Source organism: Musca vetustissima, unplaced genomic scaffold (genome assembly GCF_032173495.1).
Source record: "Musca vetustissima isolate MV318-11 ecotype Yass unplaced genomic scaffold, APGP_CSIRO_Mvet_v1 utg46433, whole genome shotgun sequence".
NCBI lineage: Eukaryota > Metazoa > Arthropoda > Insecta > Diptera > Muscidae > Musca > Musca vetustissima.
Window position 1 is genome coordinate 2,367 of NW_026877993.1, and position 18,057 is coordinate 20,423.

The following is an 18,057-nucleotide window of genomic DNA, read 5'->3' on the forward strand; positions in this document are numbered from 1 at the left end:
ACCTTCCAGCATAGTTATGGAGGGTATATTAATTTTTTTTCCTTTTGTAAATAATCGAAATAATCATTTCCGACCCTATAATGTATATATATTCTTGATCAGCATAACATTCTATGACGATATAGCCATGTCCGTCCGTCCCCATATAATCACTCTAGCGTCTAAACAAATTAAAATAAATCGCCAAAAATTTTGTATAGAGTCGTCTTTTGTCTGCAGGCATGTCAAGTTCAAAGATGGGCTTTATCAGTCCACGTTTAGACATAGCTCCCATATAAGGGAACCAATTTTGGGTATTTTCAGGTTCTTGAGCGCGTTTTTCAACTGAATTCGTTGAAATTTGGTACATTGAGTTCTTTTTGGGTAGCAAATCTCTCTACTAAAAATTATAAACATAGGTCCAATTTTTCTGGTAGCCCCCATATAAGAGTAACTCTTAATTTTCAGTTTTTGGGGGGTATTGACGGGATTTTTTCACCGATTTGGCTGTAATTTAGCCAATAGCCAATTACTATAATTTAGTAATTTGAGATCTTATAATGCAGCAAATCTCTCCAAAATAATTATAAATATAGGTAAATTTTTTCGGGTAGCCCCCATATAAGGGTACCTCCAATTTTCGATATTTTGAGGTTCTTGAGCGCGTTTTTCAACCGAATTCGCTGAAATGTGTTCCTTTTGAGTTCATTTTTAGAATGTGTATAGAATCACTTTCTGAGTCGATTTATGCATGTCCGTCCGTCTGTTTTGTGTTAAATTATAAACAAAGTACAGTTCGCATTTATAATCCGATTTGTATGAAATTTGGCACAGCTCATTTGTTTGGCCCAAGGACGTACCCTATTGGAACAATCGGTTCAGATTTAGATATAGCTCCCATATGTATGTTCGTCCGATTTAAGGTAAATGGTGCACCAAAGTCTCTATATATCTTTCGAATTGCACCAAATTTGGCATAACGTACTGAATTGAGGCTAGAATAGTGTTTGCCAAGTTTCGTGAAAATCGGTCCAGATTTAGATATAGCTCCCGTATATATTTTCGTCCTATTTAATGTAAATGGTGCACCAAAGTCCCTAAATATACTTCGATTTGTACGAAATTTGGCATAAAGTACTGAATTTAGTCCAGAATGATGTGTACCAAGTTTCGTGAAAATCGGTTGAGATTTAGATATAGCTCCCTTATATTATAGGTTGATTTTAAGTAATTGACGCATCAAGGAACCAATATATGGTTGATAGGAACAAAACGTACTGAAGTTAGTATAACCTACCATGTGACAAGCTTCGTTGAAATCGGTTCATATTTGGATATAGCTTCCATATATATCTTCGCTTGATTTTAAGTAAGTTGAGCATCAAACTACTCATATTAGTCAGATTGAGATCAAATTTTGCACAACGTACAAAATTTAGCAAAATTGAGTTTCAAGTACCTATCTATATAGCAAAGATTGTATTGTCTGCTCTATCTACAGGATATTGTAGATATTAACATCTCTTGTGTGTATACAAAGTGGTGAATGGTATCATATAGTCGACCCGTCCGACTATTGAACTTTCCTTCCTGGTTTATGTTAAAAAATTATCGGCTTTGTTCCGTGTGTTGCGGTTGGGTAGTTGTTACGGGGAATAGACAATTTTTACCCTACAAAGACTATTTAGCCATCTGTTGTAAGAATTCCGCCTTCTAAAGATATTGGGATAAATGAAAACTCAAATATGACTATAATGAAATATATCGGCACACATATAGGCATCTTCTCAATATAGTGATACCTCCTAAAGGAAAGAATTGAGATAAACAATTAAAATATTGGGTTCAATATTGGCATATACCGGTCATTAATTAGGCATAGCCCTCATATAATGATATCCCCAAATATTCCCATTTCCTACACTATCTAATTAATATTGGGTCCCTTTTAGGCATAGGCTCATATAACTTTGTAATCTAAATTACAGTAGTTTGAGGATTTTATACTCTACCATGCGTTATCAGTATCAGTCCACTTTTTGGATCTTACAGATTTTAGGAAAAATCCCCATTAAAAATTGCTGAAGTTTGAATTTGGTGTAAATAATGGTTTACATAAATTGGTTTTCAGAATTATCGGTATATGCCCACAATTTTTTTTAAAATTATTTTTCTTCCTTTTTAAATCTTCAAATATATAGGTGCAAAGATACAAACCTTAACAAGCATAGGTATTCATTTAGCAGCCCATTAAAAATCTCAAAAAGTGTCTAAATTTTGAAAATTGTAAATGCAATTTGAATTTATGCAATTCAGAAGACCTATACAAACCATAAACCTCTCACATTTCGAGGTTTTACTGAGTTTTTCAATAGTGGCCCCTATCCGCTGTAATTTGAGGATTGAGATATATTTTTCAAACGTCAACCGCTCAACCGTTATGTTCAATTTCAAAGCCCTCAGTAATTTGGTATTTTGTTTTCTGCCGAAAAGCTCAGACCTATTTCAGATAATTTAAATGTCTATCTCAACTAATGAAACCCTGAAATATCAAATTACATCTATTACGAATTGAGTTACAAACTTGCCAAAATTTCGAAAAATAATAAAAAATGAAAGTTACCATTAGAAGCGGGATAAACAAAGAAGTTAACAGATTTTGAACATTTAAATTTTGAACGTATAAAATGTACTCAAAACAGCGCCTATGGAGACCATTGCAAGTTTGCTACGGATAAACTTGGACTGATATAACCAATAAGCTGTCTCCGAAAAATACTCAGTGCAAATTTCTATACCCTTCGCCACACTGTGGTGCAGGGTATTATGTCTTTGTGCATATGTTTGTAACAGGAGATGGACCCCTGGTTCCTTTTTAAGAATATGCATAAAATCAAATTCTGAGTCGATTTATGTATGTCCGCCCGTCTATTGATGTTAAATTGTAAACAAAGTGTAGGTCGCATTTATTATCTGAATTGGATGAAATTTGGCGCAGCTCATTTATTTGGGCCAGGGACGAACCCTGTTGAAATTGGGAAAATCGGTTCAGATTTAGATATAGCTTCCATATATATTTTCGTCCGATTTAAGGTAATTGGTGCACTAAAGTCCCTATATATCTTTGGATTTGAACGAAATTCAGCGTAGCGCACTGAATTAAGCCTAGAGTGATGTGTGCAAAGTTTCGTAAAAATCGGTTCAGATTTAGATATAGCTCCCATGTATATTTTCGTCCGATTTTTAGCAAATGGAGCACCAAAGAGTCACATTTAGTCCTATTGACACACAATTTTGCATAACGTACTGGTGTAGCCTAACGTGTGCCAAGTTTTATTGAAATCGGTTCAGATTTAGATGTAGCTCCCATATATATTTTCGTCGGATTTTTAGCAAATGGTGCACTAAAGAGTCACATTTAGTCCGATTGGCACGAAATTTTGCACAACGAACTGAAGTTATGATAGCCTAAAGTATTCCAAGTTTTATTGAAATCGGTTCAGATTTATATATAGGGTAAGAATTTAAGAACTCAAAATTGGGGGGAGTCTTAGATAGCTAAGTGTGGGCCGATATAGCTCATCTTCGAACTTGGCCTACCTGCAGACAAAAGACAACTCTATGTTGCGGTTTAGCCAAAGTGGTAAAGGGTATCATATAGTCGGCCCCGTCCGACTTTACTACTTTCCTTACTGGTTTTTCGTCCGATTTTATGTTAATGTAGCACCAAAGTCCCTATATATCTTAAGATTTGCACGAATTTTGACATAACGTACTGATGTAAGTTTAGAATGATATGTGCTAATTTTTGTGAAAATCGGTATAGATTTATATATAGCTCCCATATATATATATATATATATATTCGTCCAATTTTATGTTGATGAAATACCATTTTATACCTAATACCCTTATGTGTCTTTCGATTTCCACGAATTTTTCAGTTTATGAATATGAATATTCTCGTCCGATTTTAATTGAAAGGTGCACTAAAGACCCATAGTTAGGCCGATTGACACAACGTACTGAAGTTAATATAAATTAATCTCTGGCAAGTTTCCTTGAAATCGATTGAGATTCAGATATAGCATAGCTTCCATATATATTTTCGACCTATTCATGATAATTGTACACCAAATAATCAATGAGTGTGTGGTTGAGATTACATTTTTAACAGTACAGCATACCAAATAGCGTGTGTCAAGTTTGCTTTAAATCGATTTACAAAATTTAGCATAGATTGCAGAATGACATCTGTAGGGGGTGATCTTAGTCGGTATACATATAGATAAAGATCACATATTTAAGTTTGTTCAGTTTCATGTCAATGTTTCTTCGAAATGGTGACGTCTGTTAGGATACAAATGTAGAATATAACCAAAGTGGTGGGCCCAGTCCGACTTTAACTACATTCCTTACTGGTTATGTGGAACTACCTAAAATCGGAGGGAAACTTGTACCAATATTCAAAAATTGCTACTCTATAATATAGTTCAACCGGACATACCCTAATATAAAATTGAAAATGGGCAGGGCAATATGAAAATCAGGTCATGTTTGCCATCAGGAGGTATTTTATCATTAGGTATCATTTACAGAACTTTGAATAGCGACCGGAATATATGTTGTATACCGGTCGCTATATCTAGGCTTGCTGAGTCAATCTAGACATATAGACAACATCTAGATACAACATTACTATTAGTAAGCAAAGAAGACACCTATTGTTCTTGCTAATGATAAGTTAATATAGGAACGAACCAACATTTGCATTATTCTCTGTTTTTGTGGTCGCTCAGGCAACACAATTAAAAAGTACTAGTAAAGAAAGTTTAAAGCTCGGACCGGCCGACTATATGATACCCTTCACAACTTTGGGTACATACAAGATGCTCATATGTACAATATATGTACAATATAGATAGAAGATATATAATCTTTGGTAGATCATCCACCATTTGGTATGTATCTCGAAACAAAATCCAATACACGTTATTCTAGGTTCGACTTGGTATGTTGTGCACTAATTCGTCCTAAGCGGTCAAACGTTAGTTATTTGGTACATCATCGGAGGAATATATATATATATATATATGGAAGCTATATTTAAACCTGAAAAGCCTTCAATCCAATACGCTATGCAATATTTCATGTAAGGCGAATAGACATAGGCTCCTCCATTTGCATAGAATCGGGCTAAAATATATATGTGAGCTATATCTAAATCTGAACCTATTTCAAACTTAACCAAATCATGATAGAATAAATTCAATACACGCTGCAAAATTTCGTGAATATAGAACAAACATAGACTCCTCGGTGCACTATTTACCTAAAATCGGACGAAGCTATATATGGGAGCTTTATCTAACTCTGAACCGAATTCAACCAAACTTGGTATACATCAATCTGGACCTAATTCAGTGCTCTGTGCAAAACCAAATTATCATCCAAATCGGATCATAAATGCGACCTGTACTTTGTTCACAAAAATACATGGACGGACAGACGGACGGACATGCATAAATCGACTCAGAAAGTGATTCTATTTATATTCTCTAAAGAAACCATGGGTCTATCTCGATTCGTTTGGCCTGTTACAGACGTATGCACATTGTTTAGTATTACCACACTGGAACGAGCAATTGTCGCACTGATTGCCATGGATTTTTTCATAGAGTTCCAGTTATGGTTAAGGACGTCCCGTTCGGCTATACTGATCCGCTCAATAATTTAAGTCTGCAAAAATATATACTAACAATCAAAATAAAATTATATATTAACTAACTACATGCCTGTCCCCAATGTAATGCTTCGCCGTCCATCTTCTACGCCAACCTATTCAACTAATTTTTTTCCATTCTTTGACTTTTAACAAAATCACCACCTGCTGGAATCTCCAGGGAGTGGCCCAGTACTCACGGGTAGCCTAAAACTAGTTGAGCCACACCGAACATGGTCAATAAACGAAAAACTCTACCCGTCAAGCAGTGAATGGCAACAATGCTCTCTCCAAGGAAGCAACAAACGACAACACTGACACTTGGTGTATGTATTCTTTTCTTGGAAACAGTTATTAGTTTGTTTGCTGCAAAAACAACAATGAAAATAAGAGAAGCACAACATTTTGTTTATACTCTTGGGGTTTGGCAATGTTTCACTATGTCACACTGCTTGGAATATGCGGCAATTGTCCAGCTTTGTTTTGGAAGGCTAGAAGCAATTGTCCAACTGTAATTTGTTATTTAGGAAACAAAACAAAATAACAGGATGCAACAAGGACAATAATGTTTGGTGGAATTCATTGGTGGCCAGAAGTAGAATATATATGGTGTTGCTAGAGAGGTTCTATTTAAATATTTTCTAGAATTCTTGAAATCTTCAGTTCACGGAATTTGAACAACATGTTGTATCTTAAACCAAGAGGTGAAGTGTACTCAATAAAGAACCTAATAAAATAGGAATAACATATATTTATGTCGCACCTTATATATGCCCTTTAAAACTTTATTTTAAAAAATCCACGCCTTATATAGGCTGTTGAAAAATTAATTTAAAAAATTCCACGACCATGAAAAATAATTTTAAAAAAGCCACGCCTTATATAGGCCTTTTAATTTTTTTTTTTTAAATCTACTCCTTATATAGGCCCTTGAAAAAGTAAAATCAACGCTATGTATATGCCGGTTTTTTTGCTTTTTTAAGTTATCTCCTCTGTATCATTCTTTATCCTCAATTCTCATCACGAATAACCAGTAAGGAAAGTAGTAAATTCGGACGGGGTCGACTTTATTATACCCTTCACCACTTTGGGTATATTCTACATATAACGACGCGTTTTTGTTATATATCTATATCTAAACCGATTCCAGGGAAACTTGCCAGAGATTAATTTATATTACATCCGTACGTTGTGTCAATTGGCCTAGCTATGGATCTCTTCACGAAGCTTAGCAACATCAGTTTAGACTTAATTCAGCACCCTATACCAAAATTCGTGCAATCGAAAGATATATAGGGAATTTGGTCACAAATTACATAAAATCGGACGAAAATATATATATGGGAGCTATATCTAAATCTGAACCGATTAGCACACGTCATTCTAGCCTTAATTCAGTACACTATGACAAATTTCGTGCAAATCGAATGATTTCCAGAGACTTTGGTGCACGATAATCGGGCGATGCTATATATGGGAGCTATAACTAAAACTGAATCGAAAGATATGTAGAGACTTTGGTGCACCATTTACCTTAAATCGGACGAAACTATATATGGGAGCTATATCTAAATCTGAACCGATTTTCTCGAAACTTGGCACACATCATTCTGGAGCTAATGCAGTACTCTGTGCCAAATTTCGTGCAAATCGAAAGATATAGAGGGATTTTGATGCCCCCCCTGAAATCGGACAAAAATATATATGGAAGCTATATCTAAATCTGAATTTCAATAGGGTTCGTCCTTGGGCCAAACAAATGAGCTGTGCCAAATTTCATTCATTTCACAATTCGGATCATAAATGCGACCTGTACTGTGTTTACAATTTAACGTGGACAGACGGATAGACGGACGGACATGCATAAGTCGACTCAGAAAGTGATTCTATGCATATTCTCAAAAGGAACCATGGGTCTATCTCGATTATTTGTGCCTGTTACAAACATTTGCACAAAGACATAATACCTTCTACCACAGTGTGGTGAAGGGTATAAATAGTAGACGCCTTACATAGGTCATTGAAAAATTAATTTTAAAAAATCCACGCCTCATGTAGGTTGTTGAAAAATAAATTTTTAAATATTCCCGCCTTATAGAAACCTTGAAAAATTATGTAAAACAAAAAATCAAATTGCCTTCTGTCTTTATTATTCTTTATCCTGAATTCTCATCACGTCATCAATAAAAAGCGAAATTTATGAATAGTTTTCTAGGCCTTCAAATTCACACCTTCTGACCCAGAAGTGTGTTCTAATTTCCGTATTTCTCATTTCAAAAACTTATGTTAAGTTTTTCGAATCCAAGATTTTGTTTCTTCTTTTTTGCAAGAATCTTGTCGATTCGCTCAACCACAAACTGTTAAAAGTTTCCGATTTTCTTGCACCTCTCAAAAAAATTACAACTGTGTTTTCTGTGTTGTTATAAACACACATACATTCACACAAACATTCTAAGACTTTGCTTTCTGTGGAAAATAAAACTAACTCCTATTTCTTCCTGATCGACTGCTGCTTAAAATTGTGGAAATGTTGTTTCCTCCTAGCTGTTGTTGATTAATATTTCATATTTTTGCTTTTGGCCGAAGTTTCTTTTTTTGTCATAGTTTAGTTTACCCTTAGTAGTAGAAATTGAAATGTAAAAGAGGTAATGAAAGAAAATTATAACAACTTGTTCTTCTTGTTGTTTTTTTAACTTTTTTGTTGACAAACTTTGAATAATAGTTTCCATTCATAAAGATTTGTGTTTTTGTGTAAAATTTTATGTTTCAAAGTTTCTTCTGACCTGTTTTAATGATGACAGGCTGGGTGTTGATTTCTATGATGACCTCTAAGGCAAATAATGATGGACACAATTTTGGGTCATTAATTTGAATGCAAAAGGAGATGCCAGAAAGAAAATTTGACGTAATGAGATTTTAGTTTTTATCTTTGGAGTGCTTGTTGAATTTAAAGAGGGATAGCTTTTTGTATACAAATTCTTAGGTGAAGAAGTCATGAAGCGTATACTTGATATTGTAAATAATACGCCATAGTGTACCAGCTATGAATTGCAAGATATCAGTAATTTGTTCAAAAGGTATCGGAAAGGGTTTGTTGTTTTTAATACAATATTAAGTATAGAAAATAAATAGGGTGAATCACAAAACATGTTTCGAAGAAGATTATCCTCTGGAAGAAGGTTGGAAAATTCTGCTAGGACTTTCAACATACCAGAAAGGGGACCTTATTATGGGGGCTGTTTTAAAACATTAACCTACGTTGAAAATTTTCTGGAAATAACTTTTGTTTTTCAGAGGGAATTTGCCACATTATAACCACTTCGACGAAAAAAATCAGGTCAAACAGTAATAACAATGAACATGGAGAGGGGCCTTGCTATGTCAAAATATCGACTGATATAAATATATACAAATATTTTTCCGCTCTTTAAAAACCCGGATTGCCAACTTCAGTGGAAAATCCGGGATATTTTTAGGGAAACTTAAACATATCCAGAAAGAGGAACATATTTCAAAAACTTTATGCAAAGATGTTTATGAAAAAAAAAGAAAATTAGGTCGGACCTTTATTTGGGGGCTATATCATATATCAGCAATAACATATAACATTTATCAACAACATATAACATATATCAACAATTTTCAGCAAAAAAAAGAATTGTTTCACTGTTAAATAGCCAATAATGGGAAAATTTTTTTATAACTCCCAAATTACAGACAATAAGGTTCTACCTTTTATGAGCGCTATGTCAAGACATCTTAATATTGGTATGTAAGTCTACAATAACCCTCTAAAACTGGCTAGGTTGGAAATGTGATCAAATACTTTAAAATACCGCATATTGAGGGTTACACGGGAATTACCCTAAAAAGTAGACCGATATATCCAACTTTCAATACCAAACATCCTAGCAATGTAACCAAAAGTTACATTCCAAATTACTACTACTTTAGTAGAAAAATTCTTATAAACCCTTCAAAGTACCGAAAACATGACGGCTTTGTCAATACATGCACCTATATCGGAAGCACACTCCAAAAAATCAGAATGCCCAATTGAAGCCAATTTGATTAGAAAACCAGTGTGCGGAGCAGTGTAATCTGACGGACCCGACCATATGATACCCTACACAACTACCACTGATCCCAAAGTTTCTGCGGATATATATTTCTTGGCTGGGCAATATTTCCGATATTTGCACCCTCTTGACCGATTAGAGATCAACAGCTACTCTTACTTACCCTTGCATATTTTCGGAATATTCAGGGTGAACATTTCCGCCATATATTGCAAATATTTTTTTTTACACAGGAATGTATTGGTTGATTTAGCCCGCTGATTATTGACCGATCAAAACAACCATTCTATTGAGTTGGCCAGATTGCCTTCCCCGTGTGATGTGTTGTGGGCCTATAGAACGAATTGATAATACATATTTAAATTAAATTTCTGGAATATTTCAATACCTAAATATCATCCTTGACCATAACCGGAACTTCGTGTTTAATTTCAAATCGACCAGTAAACCTTTAGTATAACTCCCACATGAGGGTAGATACATCACTATAATTTGTATCAATTGAAAGGTCAACCACTCCTCTGGCCCACTTTGACTCGGTAAATATTGACTGATCTTCATCAAAACAGTCATGCTCATTTCATGGTCAGATCTCTTTCTATGTGCATTTCGTGATGTTCGGGTCATAAGTATGGCTTCTAGAGCGTCTAGAAAACAGAAAAAATAAAGTTTTTGGTCCATTTCATCCCCTAACTATTAACCGATAACTACCAAAACTAATAGGGGTCTTCATTGACCAGAAGCCGTTCTACAAACAAAATTTTGTGACGATTGTCCAGCTATAATGCACTGAAAACATAGCTGTGTATGGTATAATGAGAAGGGTACTTCCTTATATGTAATCTATGTCGAAACATGGTCCCAAATCGAAAAACTTCTTCAAATATATTTTTCACCTTAGAAAACCCGAAAATTCTACTAAAACTCTCCCTACGTTGTGGGGAGGAGGCCGCCTCGGTCGGCAAGGGCGGGTAAGAGTGGCGTGGGAACAATTGAAAAAAAAAAAACAGTCGAAATATACGGAAATACACGCTCATTTAGTATAGCCTAATGTATGCCAACTCTTTTGGATATCGGTTTAGATTTAGATATACTTCCAACTTATATTTTTGTCCGATTTTATGTTAATGGTGCACCAAAACCCCAAACATTGGCCGATTGAAACAAAATTAAATATCTCATATATATTATTGTCAGATTTTAAGTAAAGGTGCACGAAACATATCATGTTTGGTACACACGAAATTTTGCACAACATTTCAAATTAAGCTTAGAATGCCATTGTTTTTCGTGCCAGTATTGAGCGACGCCAGAAGAGATTCTCAAATTTTAACAAGTTATTCAGTACGTATATAGGCATCCTATGAAATAGGACAAAGGTCGGTTCACACATAGATATGTGAGCTATACGTACATCTGAACCGATTTTTTCCAATTTGAATAGGGTTCGTCCTTGGGCCAAATAAATGAGATATGCCATGTTTCATTCAATTCGCATCATGTAGTGATTCTATGAAAATTTTTAAAAACGAACCATGTTTCTATGTCCATAGTGTAGTGATTAGTACAATTGGGCTAGAGGGATGCATGCTCAATTATTGGAGCCTCAGCATCCTATGTCCCGTGCACAAAAAAGGAGACAAGACGATATGTGCCAACTATAGAGGAATAAGTCTCCTTCCCATCGCATATAAAGTGCTATCCAGTGTGCTGTGTGAACGATTGGTCAATGACATCATCGGCCCATACCAATGCGGCTTCAGACCTGGCAAATCCACCATTGACCAGATCCTGGAAAATACCAAATCCTGGAAAAGACCCACGAAATACACATCGACACAAACCACTTATTTGTCGACTATAAAGCCGCATTCAACAGCCCTATCCGTTCAGAGGTGTTTATAGCCATGTCTATGTTCATCCTTCCTGCAAAATTAATACGGCTATGCAGGATAACTTTAAGTGGCACAAGTTCAGCAGTTAAAGTAGTAAAGGATTCAGACAAGTTGACAATTTGTCGTGTGATCTTTTTAACATCCTTCTGGAATAGGTCATACGAGAGGCAAAAGTGAACAGAAATGACACTTTGTACACCAAACAACACATGTTACTCACCTACGTCGATGACATCGACATAATGGGTCGAACACTGAGAGCGGTAACAGCCACATTTTAACAAATTGAGAAGGAGTCCGCCAAAGTGGGTCTGGCAGTAAACTGCGAGAAGACCAAGTTGATGGTATCAACGCGCAAGACGTCCAGTAGACTCGGACCAACTGTGGAACTTGAGAACTACAGTTTCGAGGTAGTCAAATATTGTATATACCTTAGTACCGCCATAAACAAAACGAATGACATCAGTTTTGAAATTCGGAGAAGGATAGTGACAACTCAAAAGCAAAGCCACCTCCTGCCAGACCAAACTCGCACTCTACAAGACGCTGATACTACACGTGCTGTTATATGGATCTGAAGCATGCAAATGAGGAAGCTCTTGGGGTGTTTGGAAAAAAAATTCTCTGAAAGATCTATTGGCCGATCTGCGTCGACGGTGAATATCGCATCGAATGAACCATGAGTTGTACCAGCTATTTTCGGACATTGACATTGTTAGACGTATTGAGCTGCAGTGACTACGTTGGCTAGGTCATGTTGTGAGAATGAATGAAGATGGCCCAGCCCAGAAGGCATATAAAAGCGAACCAGCTGATGGTTCACGCAGAAGGGGAAGGCCACGAATAAGATGGAAAGACCAAGTGGAAAACAACATTGCCGAATATGGTCTTTCAAATTGAAAAAACTGCGCAAAAGACCGAAGCGCCTGGAAATTTTTTGTAAGCCTGGCTTAAGCAGCGAAAGTTCTGTCACAAGCCAGCTAAGTAAGTAAGTAATATATTCTTCCCATTCAACAATAGTGAACCAACGGCTCATCGTTTTTCCCATTGACACGACATTTAGCATAGCGTATCGAATATAATGTTCCAAACATAGCTCTCATATATGTTCTGGCCATTTTATGCAAATGATACACCAAAGTCTATATGTTCGATTGTCATGAAAATGCATGAATAAGCCTTCGATTGGAGACTAGATTAATGAGTGTTGATTAGTGGTCAAATCAGGCCCAATTTATATTTAGTTCCGAAAGAATTGTTTCGTCAGATTCGAGTAAATTAGGCACGAAAGACATTACTTTTGCACAGTGCTCGGAATTGAATACATAAATCACTGATCTTAGTGTATTTTATTCTATTATTGTTTTCAGTACGTAAGAATCGTCATGAATAAATTGATATATCTGTTTGTAAAAAAATTGTTTATTATACCAATGTTGCCTTAATCAACATTTCGGCATACTTAAATGAATAACGAGAGCTATATTTCCAGTGAAACCATACAATGCCACCCGTTTCTGACTCCCTTTTTGTGTTATATGCCCCAAAAAAATGACTGCAAAGAAAAGTAATGCAAAAAATTAAAAAAAATAAAATTTCTAACTGAAGTTCTTTGTTATACCTCGCAGAACAGTCACTAAACCACCAAGCACCCATCAAAGCCTCAGCACAATTTCCCCGACTATTATCATTATCCGCATCGAAGGTGGAAAATTTTAGACCCCTGTTATATGACAAGGAATCACCCGCAGTTCCACTATATTCACCCAGTTTCTTAATTTTATATTTCTCTGATTGATCTGCAATTTGAAAGGCAGAGTAGATGGCATAACGTTCTTCACCCTGCCAATCTCTTAAAATGATTTTAAGTTCAATGTTTGCAGCGGCGGTCGTTAATTCATGCAGTTTTTCAAGGCCAATGAAGAATTCACCATTGGGTGGATTTCCAAACCCCTGCCTATACTCATTCCAACCACGGTAAAAATCGACAGAGCCATCAAAGCGCCTGAGTATTGTTGTCCAATTTTGTGATGTTTTTCTAAAGGGGGGAAAAAATATTGGAAACATTTTGACTTAGCTGAAGAGTAATGAAAAAATTGACTTATTTAAAAAATCACTTTAAAAACGAAATCTTCGTATATGTTATTTTGAGAAAATGTCTGCTTACATTCAAAAATTAGCGGCTATTTAAGTATGATGAAAAAAATATTAATCTGACTAAAACATCTACATACCCCTTGTTGGCTTCTTCCTCCAAGGTGGCATTTATCCATGTAATTTGCTCCAATAATTTTTTCATACCCCTTTTTTGTTCCTGTTGTCTGGAAATAAAAACCAGTAAGGAAAGTATTAAAGTCGGACGGTGCCGACTATATGATACCCTTCACCACTTTGGGTATATTCAACAGAAGGATCAGTAAAATGAAATTGGTCCATAAACATGTCATTCTGCAACCTATTCTAAATTTTTCATTTGGTCAGATATAGAGTTGCTTCTTACAATTGGATAAAATTATGTAAATCAATTTAAAGCAAAATATCAATCGTACACCCGTTGAATATTTGGATACATATCTGATAAACTTGAGGAGTTTGGTGAACCATTTACTTAAAATCAGACGAAAATATTTATAAAAGCTACATCGAAATCTAAGCCGATTTCATCGAAGCTTGTCACAAAATATCGGCCAAATTTTGAGTTCTTGATGCATCATTTAGTTAAACTCGGGAGAAAATATGTATGGTAGCTCTATCCAAATTTGAACCGATTTCAATAAAACTTTCCATATGATAATGATAGGTTATATAAACTTCAGTACGTAGTGCAAAATGTTGTACCAATCTGACGTAAAATCTGACGAAACTATATATTCGAACTATATCTAAATCTGAACCGATTTCAACACAACTTGCGAAGCCTTATCTTATAATAACTTCAATAAGTTGTGCTAAATTTTGTGCCAATCGGACAGACCTGGGGAGTTTGGTGCAGCATTTATATTTAATTTTAGGTTATACTAAGTTCAGTACGAAAGATATATGTGGGCTTTGGTGCACCATTTATATTCAATCGGACGAAAATATATATGGGAGCTATATCTAAATATGGACCGTTTTTCAGGAAATTTAACACACATCACTCTAAACCTAATTCATTATGCTATACCAAAATTCGTGCAAATCGAAAGATATATAGGGTCTTTGGTGCACCAATTACCTTAAATCGAATGAAAATACATATGGGAGCTATATCTAAATCTGAACCGATTTTCACGAAACTTGGCAGACATCATTCTCGATCTTATTCATAACTCTGTGCCAAATTTCGTGCACATCAAAAGATTACCAGGGACTTTAGTGGACTATTTACCTAAAATCGGGCGAAGATATATGTGGGAGCTATATCTAAATCTGAACCGATTTTCACGAAACTTTGCACATATCATTCTATATTCTATATTCTTAATTTAGTACGGTGTGCCAAATTTCATGCAAATCGAAAGATTTATAGGGAATTTGGTACACAATTAACCTTAAATCGGACGAAGATATATATGGGAGCTATATCTAAATCTGAACCGATTTTCACGAAATTTGGCAAACATCATTCTAGACCTAGATCATTACGCTGTGCCAAATTTCGTGGAAGTCAAAAAATTTCCAAGGACTTTACTGGTCTATTTACCTAAAATCGGACGAAGCTATATATGGGAGCTATATCTAAATCTGAACCGATTTTCTCAAAACTTTTCACACATCATTCTAGACTTAATTTAGTACATTGTGCCAAATTTTGTGCAAATCGAAAGTTATATAGGGACTTTGGTGCACCATTTACCTTAAATCAGACGAAGATATATATGGGAGCTATATCCAAATCTGAACCGATTTTTAAGAAATGAGTTGTGTCAAATTTCATCCAATTCATATTATAAATGCGACCTGTACTTTGTTTACAATTTAACATGGACAGACAGACGGACATACGGACGGACGGACGAACATGCATAAATCGTCTTAGAAAGTGATTCTATGCATATTCTCAAAAGGAACCATTGGTCTATCTCGATTATTTTTGCCTGTTACAAACATATGCACAAAGACATAATACCCTGTACCACAGTGTGGTGAAGGGTATAAAAAATATGAGATTAATAGGCTACATATTGGTTTCGAAAAAATAAATAAATAAAAAGTTATTGTAAGGATTGAGATCTGTTTTATCTCTGAAATGAAGGCAATCCTTATAAAATAACATACCCTTTGGTTAAATCATCAATTCTGAAATTAAAGAAAAAAATAAAATATTAAACATTAAATTCATCCAATTGTTTTCCATTGCGAATACCCACTTATTGCTCATTTTATTAATCTCCTCCACTAATAAGTTTACTTTTCCGAATAAATTTTGCAAAAGTTGAAAGCCATCGTCCTCCTTATTGGGCCTCTAAAATTGCCATCGAAATTTAAATGAATTAAAATATTACTCATTTCAGATTTTTAATGAATTTACTCTGGTGTTGATCGGTTGGGTTTTGGCTATGTAGAAACCGATCCGGTTATCTGCATTATTCTTTATTATTGTGTGTAATATTATAAATAATAATAATGTCACTGCTTTCATTATTACGATTCCGTCACTATCGAGGTTCTGATGCAAACTGACGAGAAGTGAGAACGCAAACATTTGCCAATTGGCTTCCCAGTAGGCTTATCGACAAAGTATGAAAACCCCCAACACAATTGTTGCAATAGAGACAAGATAAAGCTTGACTTACTTCTGAGAATATATTTGGAAGCACTTAAAGTTATTGTGGTTTCTTATCACTAAAGAACAACAGACATCAATAAACCAGTAAGGAAAGTAGTAAAGTCGGACGGGGCTGACTATATGATACCCTTCACCACTTTTGGGGATATTCTACATATGTCTTTTCAAAGGAACATTGACATGAAATTGAACGAACTTAAATATGCGATCTTTATCTATAAGTGTACCGACTAACATCATTCTGCAAACTTTACATCGTGCAAATCAAAAGATATATTGGAACTTTAGTGCACCATTTACCATAAATCGGACGAAAATATATATGGGAGCTGTATATAAATCTAAACCGAAACTTGGCACACGTTATTCTAGACTCAATTCAGTACACTATGCAAAATTTCGAGCAAATCGAGAGATATATAAGGACTTTGGTGCACCATTTACATAAAATCGGAGAAAAATTAATGTGGGAGCTATATCGAAATATGAACCGATTTTCACCAAACTTAGCACACATTATTCTGGACCTAATACATTATTCAGGATCTAATACTCTATGCCAAATATCGTGCAAATCAAAAGATATATAGGGACTTTGGTGCACCATTTACCTTAAATCGGACGAAACTGTTTATGAGAGCTATACCTAAATGTGAACCGATTATCTCGAAGCTTGGCACACATTATTCTGGACCTAATTCAGAACTCTATGCCAAATTTCGTGCAAATCGAAAGATTTATACCCTTCACCACACTAGGGTACAGGGTGTTATATCTTTGTGCATATGTTTGCAACAGGCAACGGGAAACGAGTTAGTTATATGGTTTCTTTTCAAAAAATATGCATAGCACCACTTTCTTAGTCAATTTATGCATGTCCGTCCGTCTGTCTGTCCATGTTAAATTGTAAACAAAGTACATGTCACATTTATGATCCGAATTGGAAGAAATTTGGCATGGATCACTTATTTGGTCCAAGGACAAACACTATTGAAATTGGGAAAAATCGGTTCAGATTCGGATATTGCTCCCATATATTTTCATCCGAATTTATGTAAATGCTGCAAAATAGTCCCTATATAATCTTCGATTTGCACGAAATTTGGCATAGAATTCTGAATTAAGCCTAGAAAGACGTGTGTTAAATTTCGTGAAAATCGGTTCAGATTTAGATATAGATCCCATATATATTTTCGTCCGATCGGTTGAAAATCGGTTTAGATTTAGATAGAGCTCCCATATATATATTTTCGTCCGATTTTATGTAAATGGTGCACCAAAGTCCCTATATATCCTTCTATTTGCAAGAAATTTGGATTTATAAGTAAATGAAGAACTCAAAATGTGGCCGAACATGTGACAAGTTTCGATGAAATAGGTTTAGATTTCGATATTTTTAATTTAATTACATAATCTGGTCCCATTGTAAGAAGCAACTCTATATCTGACCAAAATTTAGTATAGGTTGCAGAATGACATGTTTAATTTCATGTTAATGATCCTTCAAAAATGCGACGTCTGTTAGGATCCCATCTATTGAATATACCCAAAGTGGTGAAGGGTATCTTATAGTCGGCCCCGTCCGACTTTACTACTTTCCTTACTGGTTTC

At 35.2% G+C, this 18,057-nt stretch overlaps 1 protein-coding gene across 1 annotated transcript; it reads right to left on the reverse strand.

Annotated features, from left to right (window-relative positions):
- Positions 1–13,100: 13,100 nt before the first annotated feature.
- LOC133322772 (ficolin-1-like) lies at positions 13,101–16,038 on the reverse strand. The gene is made up of 5 exons (XM_061531733.1): positions 16,028–16,038; positions 15,936–15,956; positions 13,910–13,996; positions 13,297–13,713; positions 13,101–13,230 (listed from the first exon to the last, which is right to left on the reverse strand). The coding sequence occupies exons 1-5, from the start codon at positions 16,036–16,038 to the stop codon at positions 13,101–13,103; spliced, it is 666 nt and encodes a 221-aa protein (XP_061387717.1).
- Between the last annotated feature and the right edge of the window lie 2,019 nt (positions 16,039–18,057).

Excerpts from the sequence above, each read along its gene's own strand:
- LOC133322772 (XM_061531733.1), bottom strand. Across the intron at positions 13,997-15,935 it reads ATTGATGATTTAACCAAAGG|ACAACAGGAACAAAAAAGGG; the intron begins GTATGTTATTTT and ends TTTTATTTCCAG. Across the intron at positions 13,714-13,909 it reads GAGGAAGAAGCCAACAAGGG|AAAAACATCACAAAATTGGA; the intron begins GTATGTAGATGT and ends TCCCCCCTTTAG.